Source organism: Chelonia mydas, chromosome 2 (genome assembly GCF_015237465.2).
Source record: "Chelonia mydas isolate rCheMyd1 chromosome 2, rCheMyd1.pri.v2, whole genome shotgun sequence".
In the NCBI taxonomy this organism is placed as follows: domain Eukaryota; kingdom Metazoa; phylum Chordata; order Testudines; family Cheloniidae; genus Chelonia; species Chelonia mydas.
In genome coordinates this window covers 115,284,774-115,296,875 of record NC_057850.1, presented here as the reverse complement: position 1 = coordinate 115,296,875, position 12,102 = coordinate 115,284,774, and the positions used below count along the sequence as shown (strand labels likewise).

Genomic DNA, 12,102 nt, shown 5'->3' with positions numbered 1-12,102 from the left:
AATCTGAAGTAAAAACTTTAAAAAGCAGTAACAGCAAAGCCCTCTCCCCAGGCCTTTGTGTATCACACATGCAAAAAAGGGACATCTTTAAATCTCTTTTTGCCAAGACACCTTTAATGTCTTTGCCAAGTACCTGCTGCATTTATTGAGGTCAATCACCTATGCAGAGAGCCTGTTGCATGACCAGGGCTTAAATTACTTTTGCCTTCTCTATGGTAGCATCATAGATTCCCTGAAGTATCAAATCTGGCAGTTAGAATGTGAGACTAACTATGGGGTAGCTTGGACCATTGTGCCCTGGTTTTATACAGGCAATGGCCTAGGCCAGTGGCTCTTAACCTTTCCAGATTTCTGTACCCCTTTCAGGAGTCTGATTTGTCTTACATACCCCCAAGTTTCACCTCACTTAAAAACTACTTGCTTACAAACTCAGACATAAAAATATAGACGTGTCACAGCACACTATTACTGAAAAAGTGCTTACTTTCTCATTTTTACCATATAATTATAAAATAAATCAATTAGAATATAAATATTGTACTCACATTTCAGTGTATAGTATATAGAGCAGTATAAACAAGTCATTGTCAGTTTGAAGTTTTAGTTTGCAGTGACTTCGCGAGGGCTTTTTATGTAGCCTGTTGTAAAACCAGCCAAATATCCAGATAAGACCTGCTACCCCCAGGGCTACACAAACCCCTGGCCTAAGGCACTGCAATGATCAGGAGAATAGCATTGCCGCTGCAGGGCAATGTGAAAGGCACTGCTGGTTGACCCTGGCAGCTCTAGAGGGGTTCGTGCTTGGGAGCAGTAAGCAAACCACAAGACATCTCAGGGCCCTGCAGGGAAAATGCGGTGGCAGCCGCTTCCCGCTGGGACTCTCCTCTCTCTCTCTCTCACGCTCTGCTACCACTTTTGCACTCCTCCTGTAGCTGCTGCCGTGGAGACGAACGGCAGGGCTCTGCACTGGCTCGGAAGCCGCGGATGGGCGGGCAAGCGCCTCCCGCCGAGGGGGGCGTGGTCGGCCAAACACTCAACGCATGGAAACTTCTCCGAGCCTGTCCGCGGCGCGGGGTCCGCTCTGCTCCTTCGCCCCCTGGCTCTGGCAGCGCTGGGGACGTGGCTGGCAGCCCGCGACTTGATTTCTCCCGAGCGTCCGCCCCGAGCCCACAGGGGAAAGGGGCGCGCCCCCCACCATGACTCCGCCGCAAGGCAAAGGGGATAAAGTGACCCCACCGCCTTAGCCAGAGCAAGCCCCGGCCGGGAGAGGGGGGTGGTCGGGCGCCCTCCTGCGCCAGCAGCCGCCGCGGTGCCTCCCGGGGAGGAGGAGGGGGGGCGACATGCCATGGAAGGCCGGGACTCCGGACTGCTGGGCTTGGAGCAAATGCTAGCGCCTTTCGGGGGCCGCCAGCAAGAGGGGACGGCGCGGCTGCTCCCGCGGGACCCCTGGCGAGGCAGCTCCGCAGAGCAAGAGCAAGAAGGGGCGGCGGCTGCTGCGCTGCCTCTGCAGGAGACTTGGGGCGAGCCGGAGCGGGCCGGAGCCTCTCCCCCGCCGGAGGATGGGGAGCTGCTGCTGGGGCTGCGCCGCCGCGGCGGGCGGTCCCTGTCGCTGCCCGCTAGCCCCAGCCTGGCGGCCGCCCGGCTCTTCCAGCCGCCCGAGGAGGGCAGCGGGGGCTGCTGCACCAAGTGCAAGAAGCGGGTGCAGTTCGCGGACTCGCTGGGGCTGAACCTGGCCAGCGTGAAGCACTTCAGCGCGGCGGAAGACCCGCAGGTGCCGCCCGCCGTGCTCTCCCGCCTGCGGCGCCTGCCCCTGGAGGAGTTCAGCGCCGCGCTCGGCCTGGGCTGCGGGAGCCGCCCGCCGCCTCCCCTGCAGCTGGTGCCCGACTTCCAGCCCGCCGGGGAGCTGGCGGCGGCCGAGCGGCTGCGGCGGGAGCGGGTGTGCCTGGAGCGCCTGGGCCGCCCCGCGGCGGACCTGGACGTGCGGGGCACCGTGCGGGTGCTGAGCTGCCCGGGCCCCAAGGAGGTGACGGTGCGCTACACCTTCAACGAGTGGCTCTCCTTCCTGGACGCCGCGGCCCTGCCCCTGCCCAGCCCGGAGGGGAGCGACCCCCCTACCGAGCGCTTCCACTTCAGCCTGTGCACCCCGCCCGGCCTGCAGGAGGGCTCCGCCGTACACTTCGCCGTCTGCTACCGCAGCCAGCAGGGCGAGTACTGGGACAACAACGGGGGCAGCAACTACACCCTGCGCTGCTGCCGCCCCGCCCCCGGGGGGTTCCCCGCAGCGCCCAGCACAGACCCCGGCCACGGCGACCCCACCGGGCCCCTCTATTGAGCGCCGCCCGGGCCAGCCGTGAACCACACCAGCACTACCCAGCCTGGGGCAGCCCCTGCCTTCAGCTTAGCCCGGAAGCAGACCAGCATTACTCAGCTTGGGGGCAAAAGCAGCGCCCTACTCTGAGCTTAGTTTCGGGGCAGACAAGCCGCCAGTCAGCCAGCGCCTTCCAGGGAGCCTGGGGCCGGCTGGCCACCCATTGTGCCGAGCCTAAGATGGGTGGGGTGGGGTAATAAGCAGCCGGCTATGAATGTCCTGCCCTTGAACCCAGAAGGCAAACACGCTGTGCCAAGCCAAGCCTTAGCTGTCAGATACCACTGCAGTGTCCCATCCCCTGTAGTTGCACCCTGGAACAACCCTGCACCATTTTCCCGGGGAGACCTTGCTGGATAGTCACTGGTTTCTGAGCTTCCCATTGGAATGTGGCTTATTTTGGGACCTCCTACCGTCAGCCTTAAAGTTGTAGAAAAAGCTAGGTCTGACCTGTTAGTTCCGGTATTGTTAGTTCACCATTTTTGTGAAGGAAATGAACTCTCAAGAGCTGCAAGAAATCAGCACAGTTGCCTCACATAGACTTTTCTCTTTAAAGTTGTTTAAAGAGAACTGGAAACAAGATTTTTGTGATTTATTTAAAAAAAAAATTCTCTAACTTGATGGTGGTGCCTTATGTGAAGTTTCCTATTTAATACATTGAATTTAAGGAGAGAACTTTAAATCCAGTGTTGTGACTGTGCTATGGTTATGCATTAGGCATTTTTCTTTGGATTGACAGATAATGCACACACTTTCCCTTTTATGGGTATGTAGGCATTTCCTAGAAACAGGGACAGATGTAGGCAAAAACTGAGTTGTTGTTGTTGTTGTTATTATGACTTGCAGAAATCCAGCTCTTTTTTGAGAGGGAGAACTGGGCGAGGGTCAGTCGCCAACCCCCATAATTCTTAAGTCTTGATTCTACAAACACATGGGTTCAAAAAAGAATTGGATAAGTTCATGGAAAATAGGTCCATCAATGGCCATTCCACACTTCGGCTGTCCCTAGCCTCTGATTGTCAGAAGCTGAGAGTGGATGACAGGATGGATCACTTGATGATTGCCTATTCAGTTCATCCCCCTCCGACACACATGGCATTGGCCGCTGTCGAAAGACAGGAGGATACTGGGTTAGATGGACTATTGGTCTGACCCAGTATGGCTGTTCTTATGCTTAACTTTACTCATGTGATTAGTCAGTGAGGCTACTCAAGCACTTAAAGTCAAGCACATATGTCTTTGCCAGACCGTGGAGGAATTTAAAGGCTTAAGTTCAGTCAGTACTCTTCACACATTCAAACGAGGGGCCTAATTCTTTCACCCCCTTCCAAAAGCAACATAATAAGACAGCAGTCTTCCACTTTATTTTTAATTTAATGGAGTCCATAATATAATTTTCATGAGTGTGAGCACTTTCTGGTTTACTTGAGTGTCCCGTCTTTGCTGTAGTTTTGGAGGCCCTGAATGATGGAAAATATCCTTCTTTCCTTGTAAGTTAGTGCTCTTTAACATTGTTCAATGGCTAATGCACTTCCCACTTACCACAGCCTTTTTTTATAAAGTTCATGTGTAACTCTGGCTAATCTTTGTTAAAATAGAGTCTTGCCACACACATGCGCGAGTTGCTTTTTCCTCTTAATGAAAGATCTAGAAATTTTAAATAGTGATGGTTTTTCTAATGGTATGTCTACGCTACCAGTACGAGAGCAGCACAGCTGCTGTTACACCTCTGTAGCACTATAGTGAAGGAAGGAGTTTCTGTTGCTGTAGTATATCCACCACCCTCGAGAGGCACTAGGTAGGTTGACAGAACAATTCTGCTGTCAATCTTGCTGTGCCAACAGAGTCGGTTAGGTTGACCTAACGACATCACACAGATGTGAAATTTTCAGTAGTATGATGGATTTTTGTACAATTTGGCATGGGTAAATATCTGTTAGGGATCACTACCTGAGGAATGATTTTATGAAGTAGAGTCAGGTCTTAGTTTTCCATGGTCCTCACTAATGAGTGAAAATAAATGGTTTCCTTCAACCCTCTTCATGCAATATTCATAACCACATTTCTGTAGGTGTTTATAGTACCTTATTTTGTTTAGTATGAAAGCATGTGTTCTAAGTGTCATTTGTCAGTACACATTTGTAAGAGACCCCATTCGCTAACATCTAAGCAGTGTAACAAGATAAGTAGCATGGAAAAGTACAACTTTTTACATTTAGATGACTGATATAAGTTGTTTAAGTGCATGGAGCTGTAATTTTTAGAACTAGATGCTCCAAGGCTTGTCTACATTATAGAAAGCTAATTTAATGGAATACTCAATTACAACGTGATAGTGCCCTCTAAAGGTTAAAACACAGTTTGATTTTGCAGTGTAGACAGGGTCAGACTTTGTTAGTGAATCACACTATAACCTTGGACTTTGCAGGTCTGTAGGCAGCATTCAGGGTGATGGCTAAAACATGGTTTAATCCTGTCTGAGCCACAGGACTAAATCATGGTTCACCTATGTTAGGGTACTACAATATTGTAAGCACCTACCATGACACATTAGATTTTCAGTGTGTATGAGGCCTTTTTAGCATAACGAAAACACAATTCCATTGAAAATTGATTACTTGAACGTTTCATTACTCAACTTGACCTATATTATTGTGATACAGTACTTCAAAATGTGTTTGAGGTTGTACACAGTAAGTTGTATAAATATAAACTGAAAAAGAAATCCCAGTAGTAATTCTACAAGTTATGTATAAATATGCACAGAGTCCATATATTTTAAAAAGGAAAACAGTGAAATGGTTTACTGTCCCTGATACATTACATTTTTATAAAAATATGTAGTATAAACAGGATACTACATGGGAAAATGTGAGCTGATTTAGTTTCTTAAGATGGCAAAGACATAAAACATTAGATTGTTAGTACTTGAAATGTATGCTATTACAGCTGAGGTATGATGTTAAAAGTATTGAGCCCAATTCTTTGCTGAATTACAGCATAAAAAAATAAAAATATATTTTTTAAACTATTAAAGGTCAAATCTAGCCTATGCTGGGGGAGGGAGGGGGGGAGGGAGGGTGGGAGAGAGTAGAGATGGTAGCTGGTATGTCAAAGAGTCCTGCTGTCAGGGCAAGATTATTCACAACAGGCCAGAATGTTCTCTGGTATGCAACAGACTCTGGCAAAGTTTTTCAGAGTTGGTCTCCAAAATGTCAAAACTTTCCAGAACACTAACTTAACATCCCATACCTTATACTTATTCAAATAGGAAAAGATAGGTATTCTTGATCTGTTCTTCCCTGGTTTTGCTGGCGTCCCAGATACAGATTGGGAACTGTCTCAACTCCCAAGTAAAGCAGTTAGGGTGCTGAATGAGTTATAGATATTTAACAAGCATTTTAAAAGTATGAATAAAAATCACTTACCCTCTAAATTAATGATGTTTTATATCGATGGTATATGTGATATTATGAGCTCACCAGTTGTCCAGTCAGCCATATAGCCTTTCAGGAAAAACAGGGTAGACTGTGTAACTGTTTAAAACAAAAAGCGAAGAACTTTTTTGTCTTCCTCTAAACGTCATAAAGGACCAACTCAAGAAAGCTAACTTTTACCTTTGCTGGTCACCTTTAGAGTAAAAATCCCCCCCTCTCCTCCCAGCCAAGTAGTCTAAAACTTCAAGATGTGAGAAGCACTGTTCTCCATGACTAAAATGCTAAATATTTAAAAGTACTTTTTAAATTACAGCTAGCATATCTGTACCTACCTACAATCTTGCTACCACTACTACTTAAAAAAAAAAAATCCTTCTCCTGCTTTGACAATAGACAAGACACTTTTTTCAATAATAAAGCGAAAATGCTTTTTTTGAAAGTAAAAATAGGATGGGGACTGTCTCTCTAATGAGTCACACATGCTCAATTTTCAACAAGACAGTATGTTGCACAACTATCAGCTGTGGATTTCAAAGCACTTTTCAAAGATTGCATCAGCATGATTCTCTGCATTCTCACAGATGAGGTAACTGAGGCCTACAGAGATATAGTGACTTGCCAAAGATTGCCCAAGAAGTCAGTGTCAAAAACAGAGTTAGACTCTGGGTCTGAGTGCTAGAACCTATGCATAATCCCTGGACGTTAGTGCTACTGGTATATGTAATAAGTTCAGATTGGATAGGTATATTTATTAAAAATCAAGTATTTCTAACACCATAAACTCTGATGGTGAGACTAAGCAAAATGGTAATTGGGCTTAAATGTCGATATGTCAATGTCAACACACTGTATCACCATAAGATATCTGTTGCAGTATGTGAAGATTTTCTAAAAAACTAATTGAAAACATGAACTCTTAGAGGTTGTAAGAATGTTTGGAAAAACTCCAGTTCTGTGGATCTACAGTACTGTATGTGTAGATTTCTATGGTCCCTGTGGATTAGACAAGGTTTTCGAGGATTAAAGGAAGAAATATAACCAAAGGCTTTTATAGACATTTGTAAAACAACAAATAGTGATCTGGGTGTTTTTTTTTTTTAAAGGTCAGATTAAATTGCGTGGGCATGAAGGAAACCAAACTTAATGCATGTTAAATTTGGTTTAAGCAATTTGATTTTTGCAGCATATAGGAAACATTTATTGTTCGTTATTTGTATATTTAAATACACTCAGTAGGAAACTTCTAATAGTTATACATGATCAAGAGGGTATACATGATTAAGATGGGTTGATAGAAGGGTAGGAATTTCAGAAAGATATTATGAAGTTAAACATAGTTTAGTGCTGTCAAGGTCTGCATGTAACTTACACCTGCTACCTTTAAAGTATCAATTTTGAAAGGCCTGGGCTTTCAGTCTGAACTCTAAAGGCTGGATTCTGCTCCTGTTTACGTCAGTGGGACCTGGAGCTGGACCAGTGTATTGAATGAAGGTAGTGGAGATGATCTGGACCAGAATTCTTAGTTAAAATCTGATTACCTGTTTGGTCTATTTGAAAATTGCTACCCAATGCAGGTCTATGGTAATACGAAATTATCAGGAAAATTCACCTGTCCAAGTACAAAATGTATTTGCCTGCCCTTTAGCACGATAATGAAAGACCTTTAATACTTGTCTGTTTAAAAAAAAAAAAAAAAACAACAACTTGTTCTTAGTGAGCAGAATTTCCAAAGGCTGGTATAAATATTTTATGTACTTTTTTTCAAAAGAAGTCTTGTAAATTCCTCACAGGTCTTCATAGTTCTCTTATTCTGGATTTAGAACAGTAATCATTTGAATGCATAATTTAACCCCCAAATTCTCCCTCAGAAAACTGCAGTACTTAGGGGGTTTAAAAATAGCATAGATAAGTAGAATAGGAAGATGCATTTCCTCTAAAATATTAATATTTCATCAACCTATGGAATCTACTAGGTATTTCAAAAGCACCTACCACTATGGTATCTAAGCACTGTACAATTTTGAGAGTTCCAAATCTTTTCTTTAGATTAGTGGAATATGTTCATTTTAAGGAGAAAGTGGATTTATTTCCCCTTTTTCCCTCAGATTGAATAACTATGGCCCACATTTCCCCCTCCCTTTAAAAATTTTTTTTTTATATGTAGAGGAAAAAAGCAACATGTTCTAAGTGGGTGAAAGAATTCTTTTCTTCCACTGGAATGGCCAGTGGGGTAGCTGCCCTAAATTAATGGCTCTCCCAAGATCTATGGAGATTCAGCTGCCCTGCTAGACGTCTGTTCCAGGCAGTGTGGTTCGTCCCTCCTCTCTTCCTTCCCTGTGGCTGCACAGTAGTGCCTCCTAGGTGGAGCTCACAGGTGCTAATGCTGCTTCCTGTAGCATTAATATGCACTCTAAGAGTGAAATTCTGCACCATTTCAGTCAATGGGCATTTTGCCACTGACTTAAATGAGGCCAGGATTTCACCCTAGATATCTATGGAGTGAGCAGGGGAACTTTCCGAGGTTAGCCATTCCCTCTCAATTCTGTCCTACATACATGTGGAGAAATGGAGGTCCTTGCCAGAAGTTAGTGGAGGTGCTTCTGCAAAGTGTTAAGGAGGTGTGGGCGTGTGGCGGGAAGCGTGCTGTGGAGCTGGTGCTTCTAGCCTTCCACAAAAACATACTGTCCTGTGCCTCTTACATGTTAGGAGGCACAAGTAATGCTGTTAATGACATGCATTAGGCTAGAAATAGTTGGTACAGTTTTGCTAGAGCAGTGTCAGTTTAACATCTCTATGTTGATGGCTTGTTTAAACAAGAACAGTATATGTGATCAGCAACTAAAAACGTTTGTATGTAACCTCAGGTCTGCTTCACCTTACCGTGGCCATACCGCTGGTATTTCCAGGCCTTTTAAAATTGATCCTCTAAATGTAGTAATGGTTGGTTTCAGAGTAGCAGCTGTGTTAGTCTGTATTCGCAAAAAGAAAAGGAGGACTTGTGGCGCCTTAGAGACTAACCGATTTATTTGAGCATAACCTTTCGTGAGCTACAGCTCACTTAAGCTTATGCTCAAATAAATTGGTTAGTCTCTAAGGTGCCACTAGTACTCCTTTTCTTTTTAAATGAAGTAAGATTGTCTAATCAGATGTCAACAGGGTTGTAGAACTCCCTGTCCTTTAGACCAGTGCTTCTCAAGCTATCTGATGTGGGGGACAGGCAATTATTTTTCCCAATGTGCGCGCAGACCGGCAGCCAATGGCTCGCGGACCACCACTTTGAGTAGCACTGCTTTAGACAGTTATCATGTTAGGGAAGTTCAGAGGTTGTCTTCTGCTCTCTTTCAGAATATTGTTTGCATTTTTCTATTAAAAGCTCTTATTTGACCTTTGATATATGTAAAGAGCCAAATTTTGGAGCATGATAACTGAGCCACATCATTTCCAAATCAATAAAGTCAAAGGTTGCTGAGATCAGGGAAAGCTGAAGGTAAACGTGTGAAGCAAATGATCTTTCAGTGTAATACTACAAAAATTAGTATCTTACTAGGTAATTTTAAGAATTATCACAGAATTAGTAAGAGTTCTTAACATTTTCCTCTGCTGTAAATCAGAAACAAATATCCCTTTTAGAATAGGGGGACATTAAATTAAATCACTGGGATTCCTTTTACTGACAATGTTCACATTTATATTGTTTACATTGCTCAGACAAAAATCCAGTAAACAATTTCATGGATAACTAGTGAAAATAGAATATAAAAAAGGGTATTTTTAAATGAGCAGTGTAATTTATACTAGGTTTTCCTTCCATATTCCATCATTTTAAAGAGCCAAGTGAAGTACAGTAGTACATTTTCATTCCATAGTTGATAGGATTACTTTCATACATATTTGACAATAGTTTTTATATACAGGGGATATGTTATCTCAACAAATGCAATACTAATCATCATGCATTAACAGACAATATTAATGGGTCTCTTGTTCCAGTCATGTGTAACAGATTTGCACATGCTACTATCATTCATATTAATAGAAGATACACATACTGTGCATCAGTAGGGAAACAGACATTCCTGTTGTCGACACGAGCTCCAAGGAGCATCCTTAAATGCACTAATTGTGTTGCAATTTACAAGTAATCATTGTACTAGATTATTTCATTTTCTAACTTTGCACCTTATTAAATAAAGTAATTTTATATCTTTTATATAACTGAAGTTGGTTAGTGCTTAAGGATTGAACAGTCTCCTTAGGTAAGCTTAGAAACTAAGTAATGTAGTCATGCTGTATAAGAAGCCCATGGATAACTTCTTGAAGTCTTATGTAACTGATTCCTCAAATGAGAAAATAAAATGAGCCTTCTCAACCTACTTTGTATTACACGTTTCTATGCACACAGGCCTCCGCTCTGTTAATGTTGTTTTCAATTGGCATATCATATGTACAGTATGCATCCTTAAAACTACAAGTGCCCTTTGCAGGCTTAGGAAAATCTGACTGGTAATGAGAGACATAGGGTATGTCTATATTGCGGCTGGCCCGTGTCAGCTGACTTGGGCTCACAGGGTTTGGGGTAAGGTGCTGTTTAATTGCGGTGTAGAAGTTTGGGCTGCAGCCCGAGCTCTGGGACCCTCCCACCTCACAGGGTCCTGGAGCCCGGGCTCTAGTAAGCCAGAATGTCTACAATGCAATTAAAAAGACCCTTACCACGAGTTCTGTGACTCCAATTGGCTGGCATGGGCCATCTGTGGATTTTAATTGCAGTGTAAACATACACTTGGAAGGGTTGAAGTAACATTATAAATGTATCTGTACTGTGTCTCGCAGAAGACACTTGTATAATTTTTATTAGCAAATGCAAATTGCTAGACTTGCCATTATTTTCTTCTGTAAAATTTATTTGAAGAAAACATAAGCATTTAATAGCATTAAGATGTTAATTTTTAGTGGCACGTAAATCTTTTCCCCGCTTGTCCTTTTACCATTAATGCTAGTGTTCTAATTAGCTTGGTTAGGTGTATTTTAGGATTTTAAAGTGTTAGTGCCTTGTTTTTAAACTGCAGTCCATGGCATTCTGCCTAGTTAAAAAAAATCTATTAATGCTGTAGCAAAGTGATCTATTTGCTGTATTTATGTACCTAACAAATGGAGAAATACTACAGTATCTGCTTTCCATGTGAAAAGCAGTGTTAAGGCAGTTTTGTAGTCTTAAATACAGTAGTGGCACTTTATTTTGCATACTCTTACAATACTTAATAGAATGCTATATTATTAAAAGTCAGGTAATTCTACAAATAATTATACAATATTTATAAATGAGTAAGTTTTGGGAATTAGTACTTCTAAATTAATCACTTACATATGTTCATTGCTTAGTTCTGTCATTTCAGTTTGATACTCTCTCTTTAGTTTACAAAAGAAAAAGAAAGTATGCCCCTTTGCCTCCACAAATGCAGCTTCTTTAAAAGTTACAGGCATTGTCCTAGTTTAAAGTTCTGACTACTTCATGTAAAGCTCTTGATGTACATTGTGCTGAAGCTTTAAACTGAGTAATTTTCTGTACATTCTAGTGGAAAACATAAGTAGCGAACTCAGAGCACTGAACCGAATAAAACTTGATTTTAAAAAAAGATTCAATTCTTGTTTAGCATGCTGTCTTAACAGGTGTAATTTACTTTTCAAATTAAAAAAAAAAACATTTCAGGAATTTTCTCTCTTGCAGAGCTCAGGAACATTGCAAGAAAGAGGAATCTTAAGGTGAAGCTACTGAGTTGGTGGCTTAGGAGAATCTCTTAAGAAACCCCACCTCTTTCAATATGCTACTCAATGTGGGCATTGAATGAGGCCCATAGATAATTACAGAAAGCTTTAGAAATGTCTGTTTGCTATTGCCTATATTTATTCAGTTTAACAAATAGCTGTTTTTAAAAATTACTTTTTTGTGGCATTACTGTAAGTAAGTGAAGATGAATAGAATGCAGTAAGCAACCTCCTTGGGAGTTTCACTGGATCCAGTACTGAATGGGCATAAAGACTGAACTGCCTTCAGCCTCTGGAGATAGTCCCTGCAGAGCAGGCATGAGACACTGAGCCAGCGTGTAGAAACTTGCACGCTCAACAGAAATGAGAAAATATTTGTATGCATTCTGAATTAAATATACCAACCTCACCATTCACACTCAATTATCTAACTTTGCAAGTATCTGTAATAAGGGTAATATACAAAATTTTTGTACAGGAAAATATGCTTTGTTCCTTTATATTGCCAGTTGCAGTTTAGTATATTAAAATAAGGAA

At 42.6% G+C, this 12,102-nt stretch overlaps 3 protein-coding genes across 6 annotated transcripts in view; 1 reads left to right on the top strand and 2 right to left on the bottom strand.

Moving 5' to 3' along the window:
- The window catches only part of RPP40 (ribonuclease P/MRP subunit p40), a 54,743-nt gene extending 48,928 nt beyond the window's left edge, over positions 1–5,815 (bottom strand). Inside the window, exon 1 of one of the 2 annotated variants that reach the window (XM_043540167.1) lies at positions 5,794–5,815. The gene's annotated coding sequence lies outside the window, so the exon portion shown is untranslated. Of the gene's footprint in view, positions 1–545; positions 568–5,793 lie in introns of those variants that run through there. The other variant, XM_043540166.1, reaches the window with a different exon arrangement.
- On the top strand, positions 1,034–10,175 carry PPP1R3G (protein phosphatase 1 regulatory subunit 3G). The gene has a single exon (XM_043540168.1). The coding sequence runs from the start codon at positions 1,346–1,348 to the stop codon at positions 2,330–2,332; it is 987 nt and encodes a 328-aa protein (XP_043396103.1). The 5' UTR covers positions 1,034–1,345; the 3' UTR covers positions 2,333–10,175.
- The window catches only part of LYRM4 (LYR motif containing 4), a 150,301-nt gene continuing 143,979 nt past the window's right edge, over positions 5,781–12,102 (bottom strand). For 2 of the 3 annotated variants that reach the window (XR_006288706.1, XR_006288705.1), the window contains one exon: positions 5,794–5,901. Coding sequence is in view for 1 of the 3 variants with exons in the window: in XM_043540175.1 (XP_043396110.1) it covers positions 5,875–5,901 (27 nt within the window). In the remaining 2 variants the exon portion in view is untranslated. Of the gene's footprint in view, positions 5,902–12,102 lie in introns of all 3 variants that reach the window. The other variant, XM_043540175.1, reaches the window with a different exon arrangement.